The sequence below is a fragment of the Zophobas morio genome, unplaced genomic scaffold, assembly GCF_036711695.1.
Source record: "Zophobas morio isolate AGI-343-1 ecotype UQ-CSIRO unplaced genomic scaffold, CSIRO_AGI_Zmor_V1 ptg000005l, whole genome shotgun sequence".
Classification (NCBI taxonomy): domain Eukaryota; kingdom Metazoa; phylum Arthropoda; class Insecta; order Coleoptera; family Tenebrionidae; genus Zophobas; species Zophobas morio.
The window spans coordinates 16692985-16718590 of record NW_026972110.1 but is presented as its reverse complement, the minus strand read 5'-3'; the positions used below and the strand labels follow the sequence as shown (position 1 = coordinate 16718590).

General features: G+C 36.2%; 5 protein-coding genes and 1 long non-coding RNA gene across 10 annotated transcripts in view; 3 read left to right on the top strand and 3 right to left on the bottom strand.

Annotated features, from left to right (window-relative positions):
• The window catches only part of LOC135122885 (uncharacterized), a 35546-nt gene extending 31550 nt beyond the window's left edge, over window positions 1–3996 (top strand). The window contains exons 3-5 of the long non-coding RNA XR_010279477.1: window positions 455–552; window positions 3674–3749; window positions 3802–3996. This is a non-coding gene — a long non-coding RNA (uncharacterized LOC135122885). The remainder of the gene's footprint in view (window positions 1–454; window positions 553–3673; window positions 3750–3801) is intronic.
• On the bottom strand, window positions 3977–6979 carry LOC135122884 (neprilysin-2-like). Its single transcript, XM_064047364.1, has 9 exons — window positions 6678–6979; window positions 6492–6613; window positions 6257–6443; window positions 5886–6204; window positions 5449–5831; window positions 5243–5398; window positions 4952–5192; window positions 4724–4895; window positions 3977–4649 (listed from the first exon to the last, which is right to left on the bottom strand). The coding sequence occupies exons 1-9, from the start codon at window positions 6701–6703 to the stop codon at window positions 4060–4062; spliced, it is 2196 nt and encodes a 731-aa protein (XP_063903434.1). The 5' UTR covers window positions 6704–6979; the 3' UTR covers window positions 3977–4059.
• Window positions 6980–10684: 3705 nt separating this feature from the next.
• Window positions 10685–11600, bottom strand: LOC135122875 (5-demethoxyubiquinone hydroxylase, mitochondrial). 3 transcript variants are annotated; one of them, XM_064047349.1, is made up of 2 exons: window positions 11512–11600; window positions 10685–11318 (listed from the first exon to the last, which is right to left on the bottom strand). In XM_064047349.1, exons 1-2 carry the CDS (start codon window positions 11514–11516, stop codon window positions 10742–10744), a joined length of 582 nt encoding a protein of 193 aa, XP_063903419.1. In that variant the 5' UTR covers window positions 11517–11600; the 3' UTR covers window positions 10685–10741. The 3 variants fall into 3 exon arrangements, with proteins under 3 accessions (XP_063903419.1, XP_063903420.1, XP_063903421.1); XM_064047350.1 differs by having other exon boundaries at window positions 10685–11321; window positions 11447–11566; XM_064047351.1 differs by having other exon boundaries at window positions 11447–11522.
• On the top strand, window positions 11315–13197 carry LOC135122873 (bifunctional peptidase and (3S)-lysyl hydroxylase Jmjd7-like). Its single transcript, XM_064047346.1, has 5 exons — window positions 11315–11433; window positions 11562–11733; window positions 11786–11950; window positions 12503–12669; window positions 12726–13197. Exons 1-5 carry the CDS (start codon window positions 11379–11381, stop codon window positions 13133–13135), a joined length of 969 nt encoding a protein of 322 aa, XP_063903416.1. The 5' UTR covers window positions 11315–11378; the 3' UTR covers window positions 13136–13197.
• LOC135122863 (multiple epidermal growth factor-like domains protein 8) overlaps window positions 13141–25606 on the bottom strand; it is a 36522-nt gene continuing 24056 nt past the window's right edge. Inside the window, exons 7-17 of one of the 3 annotated variants that reach the window (XM_064047333.1) lie at window positions 18958–19723; window positions 18749–18893; window positions 18408–18698; window positions 18085–18339; window positions 17663–18033; window positions 15119–15332; window positions 14869–15026; window positions 14558–14816; window positions 14225–14506; window positions 13449–14168; window positions 13141–13400 (exon numbers count right to left, since the gene is read on the bottom strand). In XM_064047333.1, the coding sequence (XP_063903403.1) occupies window positions 13231–13400; window positions 13449–14168; window positions 14225–14506; window positions 14558–14816; window positions 14869–15026; window positions 15119–15332; window positions 17663–18033; window positions 18085–18339; window positions 18408–18698; window positions 18749–18893; window positions 18958–19723 (3631 nt within the window). In that variant the 3' untranslated portion in view covers window positions 13141–13230. Of the gene's footprint in view, window positions 13401–13448; window positions 14169–14224; window positions 14507–14557; window positions 14817–14868; window positions 15027–15118; window positions 15333–17662; window positions 18034–18084; window positions 18340–18407; window positions 18699–18748; window positions 18894–18957; window positions 19724–25606 lie in introns of those variants that run through there. The other 2 variants (XM_064047334.1, XM_064047335.1) reach the window with 2 other exon arrangements.
• On the top strand, window positions 23336–25606 carry LOC135120554 (sperm-associated antigen 1-like; the record flags this gene model as incomplete). Its single annotated transcript, XM_064044880.1, has 3 exons — window positions 23336–25057; window positions 25115–25304; window positions 25353–25606. Coding segments are annotated over exons 1-3 (1956 nt in total), but the record flags the coding sequence as incomplete, so codon positions are not given.

Below are 25606 nucleotides of genomic sequence, written 5' to 3'. Positions count from 1 at the left end.
TTCCACTGCATCTGAGCTAAATGACTTACTCAGTACAAAATAGAAGCCTGCCTCTAGTAATAAAAATTGTTCAGGTTCTAATAAACAGTTATGTTGTTTCCTGGCTATAATTTTCTAACCAAAAACAGCAATTTTTTAAATGATTTTTCAATAATTTATACATGCTTTACGAAATATTTAGTACCAATATAATTTTTATAGTTATGTATTTAGAATAACTCACTGGAAGTAAGAAGTCCCATCAGTTGACAATACAGTTGATACCCTAAGTAAAATTCTTGAAAACTCAATACCTGTATTAGCACTTAATCATTAATATATTTTGTTGTTCTAGGGTATTAACTCGATTTTAAATGGAATGTGTTAATAACAAGAATTTTATTTATAACGCTTTGTTCTTTGATAAATATCCAACTCTAATTATAATGACATCAGCTGAGAGAATTTTTTCCAGATGTAATCGATCCAGATGCCTTCGTCAAGCATTCGTCTAAACATCGATTCGCAAGATAGAGGCTGAAAACTAAAAGCAAGTTGTATTGGATGAAGCCCGTAAGTTTATAGGAAATCCTCTTGGAAAACATTTGGTAGTCACACCAGTTTGCTGTTTGTATCTACGCCCATATCCTAAACACCTTGGATTTTAATGAACACATTTCCTACATTTGGGTGATCTGCCAAAATCAGTCTTATTTCAACAAGTACTAGCCCCGCCCACCCACCTTTATTTTCTTAGAGGATATGTCATTTGCAAAAATCAGTCTCCTACTTGCCAAGATAAGACTGATTTTCTGAATCTTTCGTAGGTTGAATATTCCATAATTTCTGAAGTCTGAAGAAACTCACGATTGTAAATATTCCAAAGCTTCCAGAAATTCCACAAATTCCAAAAATCCCAGATATTCTGGGACTAGAGATTCCAGAAACCGCAAAGTTTCTGAAAATTCTGAATACTGAATATACTTACTCTAGAAATTTTACAGATTTTAGCGAATGTAGATTCTAAATAATCTAAAGATTTTGGAGATTCTTGAGATTCTAAACAATCTACAGGTTCTAGAGCGACTTGAGTTTCTAGCGATTCTAGAGATTTTAGAGATTCTATACATAGATTCCGAATTTTCTAAAAAATTCGAAAACTGAAGATTCCAAGAATTCTGGAGATTATAAAGATTTCGAAATTTCCAAAGTTTCAAAGATTCCAGAAATTGCAGAAATTTCAAAGATTTCAGATATTCCAGAGATGTTAAAGATTCTGAATATTTAGAAGACTGAAGATTCCAAAAATCTGAAGATTATAAAGATTCTAAAGGTTTCAGAAATTCCAAAGATTTCGAATATCTCAAAAGTCTTGAACACTTTGAGGATTGTGAAGATTCTGAAATTTCCAAAGACTGCAAATATTCTACATGCTGGGACTATAAATTCCAGAAATTCTGAAAGTTTTGAAGATTCTAAATGTTTCAAAAGCTGAAGATCCCAAACATGCTGAAGACTTTGAGGACTCTCTGAATTTTAAATATTCCAAAGATACCAAATATACCACAGTTTCCAGAAATTCCACAAATTGCAAAAATCCCGGACATTTCGAGACTAGAGATACAAACCGTAAAGTTTCTAAGGATTCTGAAAAATGTACATATTCTAGATATTTTAGACGTTCTAACAAATTTAGATTCTAAATAGTGTAAACATTCTAGAATTTATAAAGGTTCTAAGTAATCTACAAATTCCAGAGACTTTAGAGATTCCAGAGACTTTTTTAAAAGTTTCGAACACCGCAAATTCCAAGAATTCTGAAGATTTAGGAGCTTTCAAACTTTCTAAAGATTCAATAGATTCCAGAAATTTCAAATATTTCAGACATTCTAAGATTCTAGAGAATCCAGAGATTTTAAAGATTCTGAATATTTCGAAAACTGAAGATTGCAAAAATACAGAAGATTATAAAGGTTCCAAAAGTTTCAGAAATTCCAAAGATTTCGGATATTCCGAACCTAGAGATTCTAGAGATTCTGAAGCATATGAAAATTCTGAATATTTCGAAGCTGAATATCTCAAAAATTCTAAAGACTTTAAAGATTCCCAGGATTCTAAATAATCTAAAGATTTCAAAGTTTCCAGAGTTTCCAGTTTCCAAAAATTTTGAAAATTCCGAAATTCTAGAAATTTCAGGAACCCCAAATATTCTGAATAGTCAGAAGATCTATATAATCTACAGATATAGAGACTGTACAGCGTCTTGAGATTCTCACGGTTTTAGAGATTTTAAAGATTCTAGAGATTCTATAGATTCTGAGGTTTCTGATGATCCAAAAAATTCTGAAGACTGAAGATTTCCAGGATTATAAAAATTCTTTCAGAAACTCCAAAAATCCCACAGATTCTGGATATAAATAAATAAATTTGTTCTTTCAGTTAAAAAATCGAAAAATGACAAATCGTGAAACGGAAAAATTTGAACTTGAGAACTTGAAAAATTAAAAGTCAAAAAATTCTATAAAGCTAAAACTTGAAAAATCAAAAGATTGGAATTAAAAACTCCAAAATTGTCAAACAAATTATCAAATGAAATATTCAAAAGTTGAAAAATCTAAAAACTAAAAAAAAAATGAAAACTGGAATATCGAATTCGATTTTAAAAGATTTGGTTTTTGTTTTTCAATGTTTCGATATTTCAGTTTTTGATTTTCCGATTATACATTTGTACTATTTTTACTTCTCATTTATCTGATCTTTCAATCTGTCATTTTTTGATTTTTAAATTTTTAATTTTTAGCAAGTACTAGCCCCACCCACCCAGCCCTTATTTTCTTAGAAGAATAAGTCATCTGCCAAAATCAATTTTATCTTGGCAAGTACTAGCCCTCCGATCACCCTCCCTTATTTTCTTAGAGGATATGTCATTTGCCAAAATCAGTCACATCTTGACAAGTACTAGCAACGCCCACCCACCCTTATTTTCTTAGAGGACATGTCATTTGCAAAAATCAGTCTCATTCTTGTCAAGATAAAACTGATTTTGGCAGATGACCTACTCTTCTAAGAAAATAAAGGGTGGGTGGGCGGGGCTAGTACCTTTTCTTAGAAGAGTAGATCATTTTCCAAAATGAGTCTTATTTTTGCAAATACTATCCTGGCCCACCCGCCTTTTATTTTCTTATAGGGTAGGTTATTTGGCAAATACTACCATAGTCTAAAATTTCATTTTTGAAAAAGTTGTCTAAAAATTCTGAAAAAAATTCAGAGATATACACTCGTATATCCCAACGTGCTGATTCCAAAAATATAGCATGTTTATGGTAACGGAGCAATTTTTTCGGAAAATTCAGTGTGAAATTCGAATTTTTTGAAACTTTTAAAAATCGCGATATTTCAATGGACGATTCTGGAAAAAAGGTTTAAGTTATCGATGAATTGAATCCAGAAGTGACTTCTGCGGCCCAAAGTCTACATGAGAGTGTTTAGTTAAATTTCGAAAATAGTCGAGAATGGGTCGAAATTTGCATAAGAGAGATAATACGAATACCTACATAATGGGAAATTTAATTTTTGAAAGTCATCTAAAAATTCTGATTAAATTCAGGGATGTAGATCCCGACGTGTTGATTCCAAAAATATAGCCTGGTTATGGTCACGAAGTACACTTTATTATCATATTTTTTTGTTCTAGGGTTATTAACTCAATTTTAAATGGAATGTGTTAAAACCCACCCTTCAGTAACAAAAATTTTATTTATAACACCTTGGTCAGTATCTAACTCTAACTATGATAACACCAGCTGAGAGAATTTTTTCCAGGTATAATCGATAGATATCCAGAAGCCTTCGTCAAGCATTCGTCTAAACATAGATTCGCAAGGTAGAGGCAGAAAACTAAAAGCAAGTTGTAGTGGATTAAACCTATAGGTTTATGGGAAATCCTCCACTCTTGGAAAACATTCTGTAATTCAACAGTGACAAACTAACGAATGAATAAAACACCTTGGATTTTAATGAACACATTTCTTACAAAAGTTTGATACATTCCTAACATAGTTTTTTACCAAATAAAGAACTTCACCACATACGACACTTATATTTAGGATTCATCGGCGAACCCAGCGGACAGTTGAAATCCCTTCCAAAATGTTCCGAATTCATGGAAGGCACCATTACTCGAAAGTATCTAGGAGAATGAGTATTCCCAGTAACGAAATTCTTTAAAGCTTCTTTCTTCCGTTTAACGCACCAATTGGTAGCTGAAGAAATCCAGAAAAGCTGACGTGGTGTGTACCGAAGCCCCGGAAGAGAGGGTTCAACTCTATTCCTTTCCAACCATTTCAGATATCCTCTGTATGCAATTTCAATTCCACCGTTGTCGGCGATATTTTCAGCTAAAGTGTTAACGCCATTTAAATTAATTCCTAAGTCAGGAACTGTGCAATTGCTGTATTGGTCTAGAAAACACTGGCTTTTCCTCGCAAAGGCTTGTTTAGTTTCCGACTTCCACCAGTCACTCAAATTACCGTCTTTATCAAAGTGCCTACCACCATTATCAAACCCGTGAGTGATTTCATGGCCAATTATTTTCCCTATTGCTCCGTAGTTCAAGTATTGGGGTCTATCAGGATCGAAGAGATAATCCTGAAGCACAGCAGCAGGCACTTCTAAAAAGAAACGTTAAAGTAGATTATCTTCATAACTTAAACTAGCAAAAATTTGATTTGTTATATATATATACCAAGTGTGTTTTCGGTTTGTTTATAATACGCTTTAAATCCAAAAGTATAAGCGTTCTCTCCCCAAAAATCTTTTCTTACGGGTTTACGCAGCTTTTGAACGTACTTCATATTAGCAAATTTTGTCAAATTAACATGGACCTTCCAAAAATATTCGTCACCATCTAACTCCAACTAAAACCATGGTTTGTTAAAACTAATGGCCGAAACTTGCACTAGTTCTGCATTACCCCTCGATAATAGTTTTTCACGTTATTGTCATCCAGAAGTTCTTCGGGATAACCTATAAAAGTATGCATTTGCTCCGCTTTAATTATAGCGCGATTTTTCGTCTCGCGATCCATCCAGTCCACACTTTTCAAAGTCTCGAAAAATGAATTCTTAACGTCTGCTATTAACTCAGTCACTTTATGTTTAATACGTTTATCGAATAAATGCTTGATATGCACGTAAGACATAGCAACGTGCAACCTAAAATTTTTTGATAAGTAGGTATCAATACGTTTTTGATAATTACTCACCTCGTTGATTCCCACACGCAATAACTCCACCTCGGACGTGAGTTGTATCGTCCATAAATGTCTTTCAGATATTTCAAGTCTTTTCTTTCAAATTCTTCTGGTAAATAGTTAACGAATTGTCCAAGAACAGTTGAAAACATATAGTTTGCTAGAGTTCTAAAAACAACACTGTTATTTTAGTTAAAAATATGGGACAAAAATTATACCTCTTTTTAATTTTAGGTAGAAAGTTTTCTAATCTTTCGAAAAACTCCGGTTGCTGCACATGGATTACATCATCCGATGTCAACGTAGCTATCGGAGACAAGTAATTGTTGATTAACTTCAACCACGGGAAACTCGGGTACATTTTCTGTAATTCTCGAATTGTAGGATTATAGTTCAAAGATTTATTTTTTGGCGCCACATGTGGACCTATCAGCTTTGCAAATTCTATTTGAAAATCAATAACATTTTTCATGTCAGAAATTGCAGTTGCTCTGTCAGCTCCGAAAAGAACAGCAAATTCCACCATGCGGTGGTACATAGCTCTGACTGCAGTATCATTAAACCCTTTCTTTAGTGCTTCAGACAAATAAGGTTGACCAATCTGTAAACAACGAGTAATACCTACAACTCGATAGTTAAGAAAGAAAATGCTCACACTATATATGAGTCTGGACGAATTTTTGTGATCAATACGCTCATTCGCGTAAAAGAAAAAAGAGCTGATCCATTCACCTTCCCTAAGACGAGACAAAAGACTTGTCCAATCAAAATTTTTTTCATTCCAGTAGGGTTCTACAACAGGCCAACCACCAAGGTTCTTAAACTCATTTTTCAAATAAGTCAGTCCCTCTTCTTCAATTTGTTTCTTGTTCATACAAGAATTATACACTGCTTTGAGTATTTTTAAAGAATATGGTTCGTCATCTCGTTTAGGCTGTTGCAAAATGTTGTAGAATTGTAGAGTTACTTTATCACTGTATAAATTTATTTTATTAAGTATTCAATTTAACTGAGAACTTTTCTCACCTGAGGTCGGTAATGGAAGAAACGCTATTTTCACCAACAGGGATTATGGCGTTTTTAACAAAGTTACCACACACAAAGTTATAAAAATCATCGCACGGATCAACAGTTTCGTCAAGATTCTTTATTATGTCTGCTGCCGAAAGAATACATTTTTCCGTCAAGCACACGTCTTGCTGAAGATTCTCTCCTACGAAATTTTATTACCTATTTGTTATCTTGTTAAAGAATAACTCACTGGTTTGAGGAAACGTCATTAGTAAGTTTGACGCCAAGTAGATGATTACAACAACACCAAGCCCGGTAAGAACAAACAAACATTTTTCAATTTTAGTTCGTCGTTGCATCCACGAAAGCTTTCTAAAAATACACGATTTTATTAAATTATGCCTATTATTATCCTTATTTCTTAATATGTACTCACTTTTCTCTGAGTAATTTATCATCCATTTCAAATCGGCGAATCTAAAATTTACTTAAAATCACTTATGTTAGTCTGGAATGTGCATAAGCAGTGGAGTTCGCCTTATATCTCATTAAAGATTCGTCCCCCATTAACTTAAGTAGTGAAACAAGTCTGTCAAATAACTTTGTATTCTAGACACAGAAGTGTACCAATAAATAACTTTTTAAATTAGACGAAATCGCGTCGCCATAAACGTTTAAGTTGTTGTCTTCAGTTTAGTCAAACGTCATTAATTTACAAGAATTTGGAGCACTCTAACAAACCGTGATATCTTGTTTCTTAGGAGTAATTTGCCAAACAAAGGCAAAAAATCTATTGGGAATATCTTGTATCCTTTTTTAGAGTGACTTAATTATGATGTGAATGCTTTCTATATGCTACCTGAAAATTCTACTCTTGTGTGTTGTAAATTTCTGGTCTTGAACGTTTCAAATTTAAATGAAAAAAAATAAAATGTTAGTTGTGGTCAACATTGAAGTTATTCTATTATTCTTTTTTTAGAACTACCTACTGCAGATTACTTCTTCGAACCAGACGGATCCCATTACTTAAACTATGGCGCCATAGGACAAAAGGTCATGAAATGACTCACGAGTTTGATAATGAAGATAAACAATATGACAAGGACGTCAATATGATTGGTGCACTACATGCAAGAAAGAATTCTTAAGAAATTGGTTACTTGTGGATGTCATTCTCCTAAGAGTCCTAAGTATTTTCGACAGAATAACTAAATTAAACTAAATTGTATCGCCAGAACTGTTCAATAATAAGTTGTCATCAGTTCAAATCTAACGTCACGTTTATTACAAAAACTTGTACCATTCTAACAAACAGTTATAAATTGTTTCTTAGCAGTAATTTTCCAAACAAAAATGAAAAAATACGTAGGTACTTTTTTATTTGCATGATTAACCAAATCGATATGAGTTTTTCATAAGAATTAATTAATGAAAACAAAACAAAAACATAAACAGTGTCATACAATTAATTACCATGAAGCATTCCTCGTCCATCAAAAACAGTAATTTTTTCATGACTGGTACCAAGCCTACACATGATTTTACGGTTTAATTATAAAAAAATGCATTTGCACATGAAAACATTTTCCTTGAAAGGACTTTGGTTAATAACTATTTGAAAAGGTTTACAGATACTATACATACGTATTTTAATGAAGTATCTGCAAGCTATCCCATCTCCTGTTTCGATTTATCACATTTCTTATTTTATTCCCACCTTTTTCATTCCTTCAATGATCAATTGACTGTCTAAAGTACATTTTTATCGATACAATCGACATGGTTTCGTGAAATATTTTATCTCGAACTCATTTTTTCTTACATCACCCTTACCTATCGACCGGTCAAGGCCAAAAGCCAATGGACAATGGGATGATTGAGGCCCAAAAGAGCGAATTCTTCGATATTTCAACAATATTCTGCGCTTCACTACATCGAACCAATAATCATTTGCAATCGCCAGCGTCTTGTGGAAAATCTGTCCCTCAGGAACGAATGTCTTTTTTCGAACGGAAACGCTGCAAACTCGATACAAAAAATCGACGATTTTAGCTGCTTCCAGAAATTGCGTTCATTTCGGGGACAATGAAGTCGCACCACTACGAAGTATGAGAAAAATGTATGTTACTGTTATAATAATAACACAGGAAAATTACTAAAAATCAAGTGAATGACTATTCAAAAACAACAAATAACCCAAAGTTAGATTTTTCATTTTTGAAGGAAAGTAATTAGGAAAATGAAAAAGTTGTTGAAAAATTGACAAAAAATTTTGTGCCTTTTAGTACTTTTGAAATTAGGATCCATTCCATGAACACTGTTCTATTATTAGATAAAATAAATAGTCCAAAATGGCTTTTAGGTACACAACGAAATCAAAGAAAAACTGGTCTATATCTACACCAGATCGCAGTTACGGGATCGATGGCTCTGATCAAGGCGATCAAGCTCTCCCCAGTTTTCTACGTTAGGTTGTGTTGTGAGATTCACGAGCTACAACACCTACTCATCCTCACGGTTTAAGGGCTGTTACATAATTGACCGCATCATCCACTTCCTCGCGGACTACCAGGACAAAGAGCAACCGCATGCTACTTTGAAGAATTCAGTCGTTTTTAAAACTTGATGAGTTTTGCGTCAACAGACGACATACACTTTCATCTAAATTCTTGTTGCAGCAACGTTTATTATTTCGCTGCTGTGGAAAGTATTACACGAAAAAGTTAATGAAAGGACAAAAATTTAATAGAAATATTAGTAAGAGACATTCATGAAACTGGTAATATTCTTGCAAATTAATTGCAGTGCACAATATTATAATAAATAATAATAAGTTGCATCGTAGTTGAAATGAAAACAAAATTTCAAGAAATTGATGTGAACTTATTTAGACATATTATATGCATAAACAATTTTGAAAAATATGAAAGCATTGATGATTATCCTGCAAAATTTTGAAACGACGTCATCGAGTTTTTGGAGGAGATGCACAGATAAATTTTGGTTAACGATTTACTGTGCTTACGAAAACCTTAAAATAAAATCTACTCTGTAAAATGTTGTTAAACCATTTTGTATTTTTAAGGTAAAAAAATATGGGCGGGTTAATAAAGTACACTTTGACATCAAATTGTTGATATCAAAACAGAAAATATGACAATCGAGCACACGAAAAAAGTAATACAAATCCAACCAAAAGAATGCCAAAAACTTATAAAGTCTTATTAAAATATCTAATTTATCAGAGATTTTAATAAAAGGGATAATTTAAGAAATAAATCAACAAAAATTCAATTTTATTTACCACGTTGTAATTTAAAATTTAATATCCCACAGCACAAGTTCATATAAATTGATCTGCCGTACTGACATCTGTGACCGTTATATGTAAGTTTCTTAATCAGTTTGAGAAGTTTAATTATAAATTTCACTTAGACACCAAGTAACCCGATCTACTTCTGTCATTAACGTTTCCTACGTTAATCGACGGTATGGAAAGTCCGTCTAATCAAATAACACAAGCCGACCGATTACACTTGATCCCAAATGAAATCGACAATAATATTCTGAAACCAACAGAAAACGTATCTATTTACAATTATTTTTTAAGCATCTAGTATAAGCTCTTCTTTATTTTCTCTGATACGCCTGCCTTAAATTTATCCACCTGTCTAAGGCTTAGAACATACAATAAATTATTATATGTATGATCTAAGGTTGTGGTGTCCGCATTTAAACCATAGATCTTATTTAAACAATTAAAAATAAAATAAGAAAGTCAGTCAGTAACATAGGCAACCATATATTTTCAGGGGAATGTTGCACTGGGTTTCAAATGCGGAAGCACAGATAGATTTTTTGGAATGTCAGGCCTCAGGCGCTTCTTTTTTTTTTGGACCCGCTGACATCACTTCTTGTATAACAGTGTTGGTGCCAGCACGTTGAAAAAAGGGTAGGTTAAATTTAGCTTGTAATTTCATAAAATCGCTAAATTCACACAACCCGTTATTCATGTATCCGTGTTCTTACGCACAGGATGCGTAAGAAAAGCGGATCGTACAGTTTGGGATATTTCGATTTTTTTCAAGTTATATTAATAGTGAAATTGACAAGACTGACAGGCAAATTTATGTAGAATTGATTACAAGAAACTGCTTTTAAGGCTAAAAAAACAAAATATAACATACTGTTTCGAATTTTTAAGACATTTGAACTACATGCCAAGTAACGTTATCGAAATGTTTTTTGCTTCTAAATGCGGTTCCATGGCTTAATTTTCAGCGCCAAATTTAATTTTCAAATCGGGACACCGCATTCTTCAGAAAATTTGCAAAACCTATATGTAACAGATCAATTTTTTACAAATTTAAATAACCATTTTAAACATTAAATTGTGATCAGCAGGTACAAACATTCCATTATCAGTAGTAAAAAAAACAAGTGTCAAAATGCAACAATTATAATTAACCGTGCTTACAAGGGAGAAAATTAACCTACAAATTAAATTACTTTGGAAATAGCAATGGCCCCCTTACACCCCAACTTAATCGCTTCAGTCAACGCTTTATAAAAAGGCGCCTGCTCAGCACCATGATCGATTCCACAATCATGATGCTCCTGTTCTTCATCTCGAAACTTCTTAATAGTTTGCATCAACTCCTTATTAGCCTCAGGATCTTCCATCAGCGTCCTCAGTTGATCATTATAGTGCTCTACAATAACAGTTTCAACAGCAACAGTACACGCCATCGCCGCCTTGTCTCCCAGCAAGGCTGTCCCAGCCCCCAGCATAAACCCAGCCACATTCCAAATGGGAGTCATCACGGTTGGTCTCACCCGATGCTCATTGATGAGTTCCTCAAACTTCGCCCTGTGCCCCTTTTCCTGGTCCCACATGTGTTTAATAACCGGACCTTTCGAAGTGCTACCCAAGACAGCCATTTGTCCAGCATATATCACATCAGCCCCCAATTCTCCGGCGTGGTCCACTCTAATGATTTCATGCAGTTTACATCTGGACGTCACGGGTCTTGTCAAAAATTTGAAAGAAGTGCGGTATGGACGAAAAATCAACATTCTGCTAAATGTAAATAAGAAACATAACCTCACTTTTTTGGAAGACACGAAGTGCTAAATTATGAGTAGTCAAGTTATTAAAGATGCTTTTAATGTGTTAAAGGAAGAAACTAAAGGTGAGTTGCTTACTTGGTGATAATTACTGGATGAACATGTTTTTACTTTGAATCAAATGTCAAATGTTTGAACATAACCTCATTTTCTGTATTATCGTATTTTAAATTTTTCCTCGATGTGTTCGCAGCGCTTTTACACGTCCACCCAGAGGTTCCAGTCATATCGGAAAAAGATGCGTCGAGCCCAAATTGGCCATTTCGATTTTATAGAGATTATGTTAGCAAAAATTGCCCGGTCTTAATAGAAGGGGGTTGTGACCATTTTCCAGCTTTGTCAAAATGGACACCCCAGTATTTCATGTATGTCATAAACATACTTTCAAGAAATTGTTAAATTGAGTTGGAATTTTAGGGACACTTTTCCTGATAAAGAAGTCACAGTTGCTGTAACACCCAATGGCTATGCTGACGGACTAGCGCCCAAAATAACTGAAAAAGGAAAGGTACAATATTTTGTCTTGCCTGAAGAAGTGCAAATGACTATGAAGGAATTTTTAACGAAACTAGATGACCAAAAGTAAGTTTAAATGCACTATTATTAAAAAATAATCAAAAAATGTATTCCCAAAAGTTTCCCAGTATTCCATAATGCAAACAATTCTGCAGTGTAAGGCTAAGCTATAATATCCTTTAATAAGTACATAATATACTGGGAAAAATCTAATTTAATTGACTATATACAAGGTGATTATAAAAACTACAGTTGTATATAATTTCATACTTTTTGCCGCCTTCTTATGATGATAAATCAAACTACTCAGAACTGTCGTAAATGTCAATGACGATCATAACCTAGCTTTCTTAAGGGTGAGAATGCTTCCAGGAAAATGAGGATCACTTTTAAAGAAATTGGAATTCGTAATTTGATGATCGTATACATAAAAACGCGGACTTTTATCTGGGACACTGTATATTACATACTTACATTCTTTAGTTTAAATAACACAATAGCAAGTATAACGGAAACCCAGCAGAATTGTTTATATTAAATTCTAAATTAAAATTGATAAATATAATGGATATCCATTGTCTGAGTTCAGTTTAAGATCTAAAAATGTTTCTATTTTAGTCGGCAACACATTTGCTACATCCAAAAACAAAACTCAAATTTAACGGAAGACTTTGGGGAACTGATGGAAGACGTGGACAGTGAAATACCATGGGCCTCGGAGGCATTTAATAAAAAACCTGATGCCATAAACTTTTGGATGGGAGATGCACGGGCAATTACAAGTAGTGCGTTTTTCTCTCTGCCTTAAACCCGAATAAGGAATAATCTTTTTCGTTTTCAGTGCACAAAGACCCTTATGAAAACATTTACTGCGTATTAGATGGGTTCAAAGACTTTATCTTAATACCGCCAACTGATTTACCATATGTACCACACAGGACGTACCCCGTAGGGACATACAAAGATGTTATAAGTAAGACCTCGAATATTGAAGATAAACAAACAGAAAAAATTGAATGGGTTGCCGTCGATCCATTAAAGAAGCAGCATTATGAAAAATACCCCCAATTTAACAACGCTACGCAATATAAAATCAGAGTGAACAGTGGAGACGCTCTTTATATACCAAGCCTCTGGTTCCACCACGTCAGACAGAGCCATAAATGCATAGCCGTCAACTATTGGTACGACATGGAGTACGACATCAAGTACTGCTACTACCGAATGCTGAAACGCTTAACTCAACCATGAGCATAAACATTTAAAAAATATTTATTTTTATAAATAAACATTCATCTATGCAACATATAAAACATATAGGTACATATATTCAAGAGAGTCAATACTTAAGTAGGTGGCGCTGCATGTGCAGATCGCCTCCTCAGGAAAGTTCTTCCTCCTGTAGGAAACTGTCGGACGAGAAGGATCAGTGATGACGCTAAAGCAAGTTTAACGCAAGGACTCTGACCTCCTGGTAAACTCACAAAGACTGTTGCAACGGCCGCTAACCCATCATCTGCAGACAAAAATGAATACACAATGACTATAAACAAGCAACACGTACCTGTAGGTTCGACCGCAACAGGCCTTAAATCACAATGCGCAGACTTCTTAGGTTTAGATCTGGTACTTAAATTTAAGGTAACACTCGCAAAAGGTCTCTTCGCCATGTGCAACATTTCAACAACGTGCCTTCGACGAGCTCTCCTCACATCGGCGGCTTGCTTGGCCTTCCACGCCACGACGCAAGCCGCAAGGAACAAAAAGAAACAAGAGAAGAACACGGAGAAAAACACGAACAAGTCAATGTGTAGTTGATCTTGTCGTGAGAACACGATTCCGAACGCGCTCTTTTTCGCCGAGTCTCCCGGATCTAAGGCTTGAAGTACAAGGAAAAACCTTGTGGACTCCAAGCTGTGATACTCCTCAGGTAACGTAATGACTAATCTATCTCTGAGATTTTTTACTGAAAGAATTGTATTGGGTTGCGTTATTGTGATGTAAGTACGCAGTCCCAAAGCTTCGCGTTCTAAAAATGAGTCTTTGGTCTTCTGGGTACCGTTGTCCCAACGACCGTATTGAGCATCGAGATCAATAGTATTTACGCCGGTAGTGGCGTTAGGGTACGCTACGTATGTGTCGTCGTGAGTACTCATATATACATTCAAGTTGCCTTGAGTTACGTCGATCATTATGCGTATGTCTACGTTCATGAATCGGGGCTGGATTACGAAAAATACTATCTCGCCGGGGAGAAGCGCCTTAGGGGTTACTTTGCACTCGTCTGAAAAACACAAGGATTAGAAATAAGCACTTCCTTATGTCTAAAAGTGTGTTTACCAATGCCTTTAGCATCAAAGCACATCTTCGCATCCACAGGCATTTGTTTGTAACACTGATGACCCGACGTCGGTGTCCCCAAATATCCTTCTTTACATTTTGAGCATTGCACCATCCAGCAAGGATGAGCTGAATTTTTTCCAGAGCCGCCACAAGCGTCGCTTTCTGTATTGTTTTTACAGTTACACTTATCACCAGTAACTGGATCACAAGTGTCACCATGACCGTGACAATCGCACGGTCTGCAAGGATCGTGATGGTCTTCTGTACCTCTGAAATTACCTAACCCAAATTTCTGTAAAATCGTCGACTTCGTCGAGCCCTCATACGTACCTACTATACAGTCTTCACACCTGTTGCCGGCCGTCTGATTAGTACACTTCAGACACCGCGCATGCGTCTTCGGACCTTCCTTCAAACTCTTCACAAACCGTTCGGACTCAAAGTCCATAAACTCCTCGAAATCAAAATCAGTACTATTATCCACACAAATCGAAGTGTGACCATGGCAATACTCCAAACATGGCACACACTGCCCCCCATTGGAGGGATCTCCAACGAACAACGGTTTGCATTTCTCGCATTGCGTTCCCTGAAAATTCCGTTTCACTCGTACATCTTTTCCAAGAGGTGAGAGAACTCACCATTGTGTTATTATGGCAAGTTAAGCACTTATCCAATTTATCGGGACCTTCACAGTTAGCGTGGCCATTGCACTGACACTGGATGCTGCAGTTAGCGCCAACATAGCCAAAATCGCACTGACATTTGTTAGGTTGTACACATTGACCACGAACGCAGCCTAGCAAAGCAAAGCAACATCAAGCGAATTGTCACAATTTGAAGAGATTGATGAAACTTGAAGAGAATAAACATGGATAATCGGGAACGTACCCAAGGGACACACGGGCTCACAAACTGTGGACGCTGCAGAGACCTTCGTCGAATTCGTGGGTTTGTAACCTGGACCACACTCGCACTCGAAGCCGTCGGCGCGGTCCACGCAGCGTTGGGACTCTGCGGCGCAGTTGTGGTGCCCGTTGGTGCATTCGTCTTCAGGGGGACACCGTTTCCAGTTCCACGTGTATGTTTCGTTCAGGTCGTATTCCTAAAAGGACAGTCGAACACATTGACAGTAACAACATTGAACATTATCTGGAATAGCAAACTTTGAAACAAGGTTAGCACCATCAGGGTAGCGAATTTAGGCGACTTTTGGCATATAGTTGATTACAGTGAAACATTTCAGGTGAAATAATTAACGAATATAATTTCGCTTAGTCTAAATAAGTAGCCTAAGTAAGAATAAAGGAGTACCCAAGAACGAAGGAAATACCTACATTTGTTTTATGTTTTATTAATTTATGATATATATTATTGAAATATAAATATATAATTTATGTATGTAATACTGAGGGTTTTTTTGCATTAAGCGTACATTTAACGTCCCTAGCGTGTAGTAGGGAAATCAGTCTAGTTAATTTAGGGATTTTCGTTTACAAGGGCAAGTAAATGACAATTAACAATACAAAATTTTTAGATGACATTTGATGGAGTCAATAAGTATGATTTTTTTATTAAATATATCGGTTACAAACAGATGTCGAATTTCATGGTTGAAATTGATTCTGCTAACCTCAAAAATTCCTTGTATACCTAGCGTCATCTCTCCATGCATTTTGAATAATTATGAATGACTGCAGAAAAAAGTTTGGTTTTCAAACGTGTCAAAGCTAGCAAAATGTATCACTCCTAAGACAAAATGCGGTTTTGTGTTATTATTTGTGTTCTATGAATTAATTTTTGAATGATCACTTTCGGACATGCCTCTCACAGCGACGTGTGTACCGAACAACTTTATTGTCTGCAGAAAAAAGTTTGGTTTTCAAACGTGTCAAAGCTAGCAAAATGTATCACTCCTAAGACAAAATGCGGTTTTGTGTTATCATTTGTGTTCTATGAATTAATTTTTGAATGATCACTTTCGGACATGCCTCTCACAGCGACGTGTGTACCGCAACTTTATTGTCTGCAGAAAAAAGTTTGGTTTTCAAACGTGTCAAAGCTAGCAAAATGTATCACTCCTAAGACAAAATGCGGTTTTGTGTTATCATTTGTGTTCTATGAATGAATTTTTGAATGATCAGTTTCGGACATGCCTCTCACAGCGACGTGTGTACCGAACAACTTTATTGTGATTTCGATCGTATTTAACAGGTACTTTTTTATTTATCTAATGAGGAATTCGATTCACGATGTAGCCTTAATGGATTCATTCTGATTTATTGAATTTGACACTTTGTAGATGTTTTGATGTAATTGAATTTTTGATATAAGTATGGCTTCATTAAAGCGTGTGGCTTTGTTGTCATTTTGATACTTATTTAGTTATCTATGAAAATTACCGGAGCCGTATGGCAAAAACGAAATGCGCGAATCCGAGTCTAAATTACCAATTCGCCTATTGGATTTAGTCTCCGTTAAGTGGGCATTTTCTGCTTGTTGCCTGGCGGTGATTGAGTTTGACCCTAGTATAAACGATACTTTCTAACCATAGAGACTATTGCGGTGGTTTGTATGGAGCTGTGGTTAAAGAGAAAAACAGAAGGTCGAGGGTCGTTGCTCGTTCCCCAATTTCCAAATTTATTTCTTTTAATTTTTGTTTTGTTCGCTCAACTGCCAATATTCCAAATTTGTCTACACGCCACTGTAATAACCAGGCTTTGGCATCGCGGAAGTGATGCTTATTACCGTCCGATCGCCAGCGCTATTGCAGTGGTGGCCTACAACTTCGGGAATTCCTTCGTTAAAGAAAATTACGGCAGATAGCTCTAATTACCCAGCGAACTTTTGAGGTTAGCATAATCAATCACATACCACGGACCCCCGGTTGTTACGACCATAGGAAGCGCAAAGGGTGCCAAATCGTAGTTGGCCATTGGTTCCCTTGGACCACGGTGGTATCCTTGGACCTCGAAAACCAGAGGCTATGCGATTGACAATTATCGTCGCGGACCAGGAATACACGGAATACCTATTTATTCTACTACCGTAATCCTGATATTTACCCTAACAAGATTGCGAAATCGATCGATTTTTAAAAATGAGGTTAGGTTTATGATTCTAAATACCTCATCTACATTTAACTACAATGAATAATTAATTAATCATTGTCCTTCAATACGGGTGGCAATGATTACCCCGGCTATCCCTTTTCATGGTACTGAAAAAGTCGCCCGTTGAATTGAAAAATACAAGAACGTAGGCACATTATATTGTTTATCCCAAAAACAGAATAAGTAAAAGCTCACAATATGTGAATTTCTAGCCAACATACAATATTTTCATCTCCCAATTTTAATAATCCCGAAAATCGGTGACCATTGTATCAAAGTTTGGTGTTCGGAACAGTACCCTTGTAATAAATGTCGTACTTACCGATATGTTAGGGTTCACTTTCAAATAAACATCGTTACAAGTTCCATGCATCGGCCTATCATTTGACCCTTCCGTACAGATACCTTCGCCGTTCCCAGGGCCGGCACACCACCCACAATGTGCATGCACCAGACAATCCGAACACTGCGTAAACGAGCTGCAGGGTGCAGGACAGTACTGTTTATCATCTGCTTGCAACACCAAACCACACACTCCTCCAGCACAATAAGCGGGCTGATAAGCGGCAGATATACACTCATCTAGTTGCGTTGACCATCTACAGTGGGCCGTTTCTAAGCAAGATCCGCAAGTATTATAATGCATGCACGGTGCTGGACAAACTTTAGGACTGGCTTCTTGACCTTTGAGCACTTGAAATAGAGCTTTCAGTACGGTTATAACTTACTATTGGTGGTTCTTACGTGGTACGCAGTCCCTTTTGGAACAATTCCAATCGCAACCAGGTGTCTGACGGCACTGATCGGGCTCTTTTTTAGAACAATTATTCGGAGAGCAATCACTTAGTAGCGATATTGAGCAGGTTGCGTTTGGGGTACACACATTATTGCAAAAATAACACCCGAGTTGCACGCATGAAGCGCAGTCGGTTACAGATGAGCAATTTCGGTTGACTACAGGGTCGGTGCAGCTGGTGCCCGAGTTAGATATTTTTGAAGCTAAAAAGTACAAATATAGTAGTATTCTAAGTTGATAACAGTTGAAATCTAGACGCAGTACTACCAACCGTTAACTGGAGATTCTTGTAAGGGACACTCATAAGTGTTCGTATGGCACACTTCTGATAATATGTCGCTGCCAACTTTGTATGCGCAATAGCCACATCCAGCCATCCTAATGCAACTATCGCGACTTGGCCACAACGAACATAAGTCTTCGGGTAGTTCCAGACGGAGTACCGAACATTGAGAATCAGTTCCCCAGCCACCTACGATGTAGGCAGCGTCGCCGTCAGGCTCTATCGTCATGGCTTGCGCATAAGTTTGTGTCGGTAAGGGTCCAACTTTTTCCAGTGCTACTGATAGGTATCTAATAATTAAACGAGATCTACGTGTATGGGGGTTTTACCTTCAGACATTAGGTTAATCCACCGGTTACAGTTATATGAGTAAGCGTACAATGTGTCACTTATATTCCATGGAAATATACGTCCTCCCATTACAAACATGAAGTCGTCAGTTGTTACAGCAGAGTGGAAAAAACGTGGGCGAGGCTGCAAAACATTTGCAAATTGGTTGTCTGCCTTGATATATTAAATTATAAAATTATACACTTACCAGATACAAAGACGTCCCTAACTCATTAAGTTCCGTCCACACTTTCGTGGTATAATTCAAACTGAACAACTTATTCGAAAGTCGGGCTTGCTGCTGCTCGTAAATGTACCCTCCAAAAACATACAGACTCTTAGTAGGCGCATGAAATACTGTACTATGTCCAAAAATCCCGTTCGGTCCTTGCCCCCTCGTACTCCACGCTTGCCACTGCTCCGTATCCACCCTAAACTCCCAAACCAGCTTATGAAAATCACTTCCTGGCGATATCCCTCCAATCAAGATCAAACTTTCAAGCGTCGATCCTCGGTACGACGTTAAAGTATGACTCGAGAGAGACGGCGGCCACTCGCCGTCCTTTTCCACCTCGCTCCAGCGCTGGTTTTGTATGTCGAACTGCCAGAAGTCGTCCAATGTTCTATTGTTCGATGATTTCGTTGGTTTTGTGAGACCTCCATACACGTATATAGCTTGTTTGGAATGTATGATGTCAGCTCCATGGAAATATCGGCCTTGGGGCATTTTTGCATCTGGTGTTGTGGAATCGACCGTAACTTGCATCCATGTGCTGTTGCGGGTGTCGAACAAACGAATGTCGTTCAGTGGACCGTGCGAAAGAGAATAGCCACCGAACATCCATAGGGAATTGCGGCGGTCGGAGGCGAGAGAGTGGCCAAAACGAGGCAGGGTTTTTCTTAGGTGTTCTAGGTTGTCGGCTAGGCGGATCGTGTTAAAGAGCTCCGTGAAGAGGATTCGAGTTTTTTTGGCCCTGGAAGTGTTCCGGTTTATTTTAATATATCAGTTATTTGAAAAGACAAAGGTTTGAAAATTTAGGATCATACCATGTTTGGTTTTCTCGAAAATAGCATCAATGTTTTCTTTTTGAAATAAAAATATTTGAATTTGGAGCAAATGTTGTTTTAAATAGTACATCAACTGATGAAAAATCGAAAAAACCCAGAATATTCCTTTGAAAGAGAATATCCTTGTAAACACGTCATTAAGGGAACTCGCTAGAGGAGGTATAACAATACATAATGTATCAAACTGCAGTTTTTTTCATGTTCCAAACCCCTGAAAACAGTTCAATGAACCAAAAAAATTCGTCGACAGTTACTTCGACAGAACTTCTCTCACTTCTGAAGTACAGTCCAACAAATACTGCTTCTCTGAAAAATTATAAAATTTGATTTTGCGGGATTTTACTTTTTCGTGATAACCCCTATGGAGTAAAAACAATATAGAAGGTACTAGTCACAGTGTAATAGAAAAAAGAAGGTTTCACCTTCTTCACAGTTGGGAGCCCCAAGATTTCATTTTCTTTAAAAAAAGACACTTGGCGCCCCCGAGAAGGTATCGCCTTCTTTAAAAATGAACTGTTGGTACCCCCGAGAAGGTTTCGCATTCTTAAAAAAGAACAGTTGATACCCCCGAGAAGGTTTCACATTCTAAAAAAAAATACATTTGGGACCCCCAAGAAGGTTTCACATTCTTAAAAAAAGACATTTGGCGCCCCTGACAAGGTTTTACATTTGTTAAAAATACAGTTGGGACCCCCCGAGAAGGTTTCGCATTCTTAAAAAAGAACAGTTGGTACCTCCGAGAAGGTTTCACATTCTAAAAAAAAATACATTTGGGACCCCCGAGAAGGTTTCACTCACATTCTTAAAAAATACATTTGCCCCCCCCCCCACCCTAAGGGTTGACATTTTAAAAAAAGACAGTTGGGACCCCCGAGAAGATTCCAGATTAAAAAAAATACATTTGGCGCCCTCGAGACGGTTTTACATTTTTAAATAAAGAGGGGCGTAGTCTCATCTTTTTCGAGAAAGAAAATTTTTATGTCATAAACATAGATAATACACAATACGAAAGAAAAAGAGAAAAGAAAAACAAAGACCAAGTTATCGAACGGTCCAGATTTCTGAGTCGTATAGGGCTATATTGTTGTATAACAGTTAAATCAAATAAACATAGAATTCTTGGAAATGACCTTATCAAATTGTTGGTGGGATGTGAAGGAAAATTTTGGTTAGCATTTAACCATCCAAAATTTGATAACTATAGGTCCAGCAATTTCGGAGATTACATGTGTAATAAAAATGGATACAGACACTAGATGAACAGGCAGGCGGAAACGAGAGACTATTTTTTCGTACTGTAGGGGTCATGAAATGTCGAGAAAACATGAAAATGGCCATTCGTCCGATGGACTTGATTACTATACTTCTTTAGCTTCCGCTCGGGAAGTAAAAATGTGACAGGAAATATCGTAAAAAATTTTCTTCTATTTTTTCCTCTTTTTTATGTGTTAAACATCATAGAATCGTTTGAAAATCCTTACACTGACAAAGTAACATGTTATAAAGGCCCCTCTCATATTAAATATTTCTTAGTATGTAGTACAATTTATTTAAATAATAAAATCTTTATTAAAATCAAAATATAGCATACATTAATTCACAATACTTCGAATGATTTTAATAGGAGGATTAGTGGAAAATTAGTGATACAGACTTTGACAGTGTTTTCAACAAAAACGAACAATTACTGAAAAAAATGGGTTTGACTTCAACACAGTTTGAGTGGTTAGTTCGGGGTCTTGCCACTAGGAGCCAGGCAAAAACCTTTCTGAGAAGGCCGACAACCAACCCTAAAGTAATCATTCGCGTTGTCGACTGATTTTTTCTTATTTATCACAATGAATTCGATTTTACACAAGTTGTCCAGAAGAATGAACGCTATTGTGTCGATTATTATATTAGAAACTGGTAGATTTGAAGTTATATAATGGTTAACATTTCTAGTCCATTGTAGATTAAGAATGTACGTACTGTTTTACTATTCCTACAAATTCATTTAATATTTTTAATGTACGTTTTGCGTTGTTAGTAATAATTTTACTACATAATCATTGTTTAACATGCATTGGCAGCTAAGATTACTACTGATCCCAGAAAGGATGTGTTTAATAAAAGTCATATGTCCAGTAAATTCAAGTTTCGAATCGGGATTATCTGAAATTTTTAAACCATAATTACAGTCTGGACAAACATATGTACATTTTTAGCGATATATATATTTTTTTGTTTCATAGAGAAATAGAATTTTTTGTTATTAAACAATTTATCGTGTTTTTGATTACCTTAAAACGTTTGTAAGATTCTACAGCATTCGGTGTTACAATTTCAAAGTTAAACCGTAAAATGTTGCTATACAGATTTGACTTTTTTTATCTAAAAATCTTAATGTCAAACGCAAAAACTGAAAACCACAACTGCAGGAGTATAAATATTGTTGTACAATTTTACATGTTTTTTTCAAAAATCTGGATGTCTAAGGTAAGAACTCAAACCACAAGTGCATGTAGGTATACGCTATTCTATAAAATTTAAATACATTTTTTAGTAGGGGATAAACGGATAAATTTTGATTAGCCTTTTACCATCCTTGCGATAACTTTAAAACGTTTTCAAGAATTCAGAGTATTCGGTTTTGCAGTTAGATTACATATGTGGAAAAAACTAATATGTAATAAATTATTAATATAAAGTCAAAAAAAAAACATGAAAATTAAAAAAAAAGCATTAAAAAAACAATAAAAGGACCGGGAACATGTTTCATCATTTGAACACATCATACAAACGTTATGTTAATTTTTATACATTTCATTCCGAAGTTTCGTCCTGTGTCACTTTCAAATTATCAATATTTGTCAATTTTTTCGATTATTTACTGGATCAGGTTGATCTGTTAATAAAAAATACCACTTCCCATGTAAAATCTACCAGTAATATTTTTTTTAAAAAAAGATTCATTACTGTCAAAAAGTTCTGGGTTCGAATTTAATATTTTCCATAACCAAACCGGGAATTTTTGATCCTTGTTCATTTTATTCTAGGTGGATTATGAAAAGCCACAATGAGGAGTCTACAGCCTTCGCTGCTGGGTACCGACAATACTTTAGTAAATAGTTTATTGGTGAATGTTCTAATAATTTACGCAAATATATAGAAGAAAAATAAAAGAATTTCGCCAATAAAAAGTACCAACGGAAGACCATTGAATTGTATTCATATTCTTAAAAAAACAAATTGCAGTTAGAACTTTGACATATTTATTTTTTCTTAATAAAAACCTAATAGTAATAATAATATTTACCTACTCCATTTTAGTAACGAGTTTGATCGCGTGATCTATAATAGTGAACCATTTTTAGAGAGAAATTTCCGTCATTGATATGTCCTTTTTTACATAATTCAGTACACAGAACATTAAGCTCTTTCGAACAGTGTAGTGAACACGTGTCCTTTCGGCCCCCCGTCTTGAAATTTTAACTGAATATAATCCACTGCCATGTGTTAACTATCGTATAATTAAATGTGGTGCGACGACACGTGTGTGCAAAGATAAAAAATCTAACTAATATTCTAAAACAGCGCTTGTGTTATTGATCGTGTACCAGCGGGTGTTTGGTCAATAACTTGCGCTATTATCTTAGCAACTATTTGTTAGTTCAAAAAATAAATCTCGACAAAATCAAATGTATAGTTTGACAGTTGCGTTCACGAACTAAATAAACCTTAATAAAATGGTTCTTCACAGTGACGCGAGGAAATTAATAGAGCACGACGAAACCTACTCAAAGGTAAAATCTCAACCTTTGATTGATAAATACAAGATCCCCATCCAACACTTCGAGTATTCGTACATCGAAACGTGTAAAGACGGAAGAGAATTAGAAAGAATAGTGCAAATACTACGATCAGGCGAAGAGGGATATTTTCCGGACCTGGTTCGCTGTGCCGAGAACCGACTCGCTGTGGTTAAACCAAAAAGCAAAGTTCTAAGGAAAGCATGCCCTGTCATATCCAAAGAACGCTTAACCAGAGAAGAAAAAAACGAGCTGACAAACGATTTAACGCAATGGATTTCCACGGTTTCGAAAGACGACGACGAATTAGTGTATTTCAAGAATAGGAAACCTGGCGGTTCGCTTCCAGAAGTGCGAAAAACCAAACACAAAACTTGCGAGGAAAAAAAGGACACGCCGAAGCGGATAGCATCGACGGACTACTCAAAGTGGGACAAGTACGACCCCGACACCGAAATTCTAAAAATGGACCTCGAAGAAGAGAAACTGAAGAAAATCGGCCGCGAAAGTGACAAGAAAAAGTCTCCAGTGAAGAAAACGGTGCAGTTCAAAGAATTTACGACCGAAGTTGAAGCACTACGTGAGGCGAACTACGAAAAAGATGCAGGTAACGAGTTTTACAAAGCTGGCGATTTTAAAGAAGCGCTGAAGCACTACACGAATAGCATTAATATCAAACATACTGTGGCGGGTTTTAACAATCGGGCGCTGGTTAATATCAAGTTGAAGAGATTTAAAAATGCCGTTGACGATTGTCACTCGGCTTTGGCTATCGAACCTGATAATTTTAAAGCGTTTTTGAGAAAAGCCCAGGCCTTGGATAGTCTAGGTCGGCACGTCCAGGCTTTAGAAGCTATTGAGCAAGCTATAGAGGTTGATCCTAATAATAGTCTAGCGCAAGAATTGGCGCAGAAGTTTCAAAAATTGTGTGGTATTGTTCCAAAAGCTGCCACTAGGTTTGTGGTACAAGAAATTGAAAAAGTAAAAAATAAAAAGAATGCAGGGAAATGCAAAAATGTTGCTAAGAATAAAGAAGTGATTATTCCTATTCCGGGCACCAGTAGCATGTCGCCTCCACACTACATCACGTGCTCGGATGGTAATTTACAAAAAATTAGGGAACATACTATGAGAGCTAACACGCGGTCACAAATCGTTCATTTAATTTCTATTGACAGTTCGGATGTTGAAGACGACGACTGCTGCACAGTTAACCACTTGAAAAAATTATGCAGTAACGAAAATTTAAATAATGTGAAAAATACCAACAAACACAATGAGATTCCACCTAAAATAAATAACACAAACATCAAAATGATTGTCGAAATGTCAAACAATGAAGGCCATAACTCAAATGTTATTAATACAGCGAACACCGACCAAAATACCGACGTCAAGAAGACCAAAAAACGGCTTGTACAAGAAGAGACGAAGAAAATTTCTGTGCAGGTATGCAACTCTTGATTTTCTAGTACACCAATCAGGACACACTGATTTCTTTTGTAGCAAATACTTAAGAAAGATAAAAATGCAGGCGGAGAACCTTACGTAAAAGAAAACGAATGTTTTGATATCCCACAAGACATCCACTCACCATACAGCTTTTTAAAGGCGTGGAATTCGGCCAATATCGATAGAACACTCGAACAACATGCTCTAATACTGAAAAACATCGACATGCATCGAATCATTGAAGGTCTGTAGAAGCCAAATTTAACTTCAATTACAATACACTTGTTTTTAGTCATAGGCTGCAAACTCGACAACACCATGTTCAGCACAATGATCAAATGCTTGTGTGTCCACTTCGCCGTCCCTGGAGAGGTCGACAGACTTCACCACATCCTCGAGAACATCGTCAACTTACCCCGATTCGACATCATTTCAATGTTAATGTCGTCAGAAGACACAAATTACGTTAATATCCTTATAAACTTTTTGAATCAACATGGCAAACCTCTGTCTCAGGAGGGACTTAATAAACTTTTTAACAGTTAT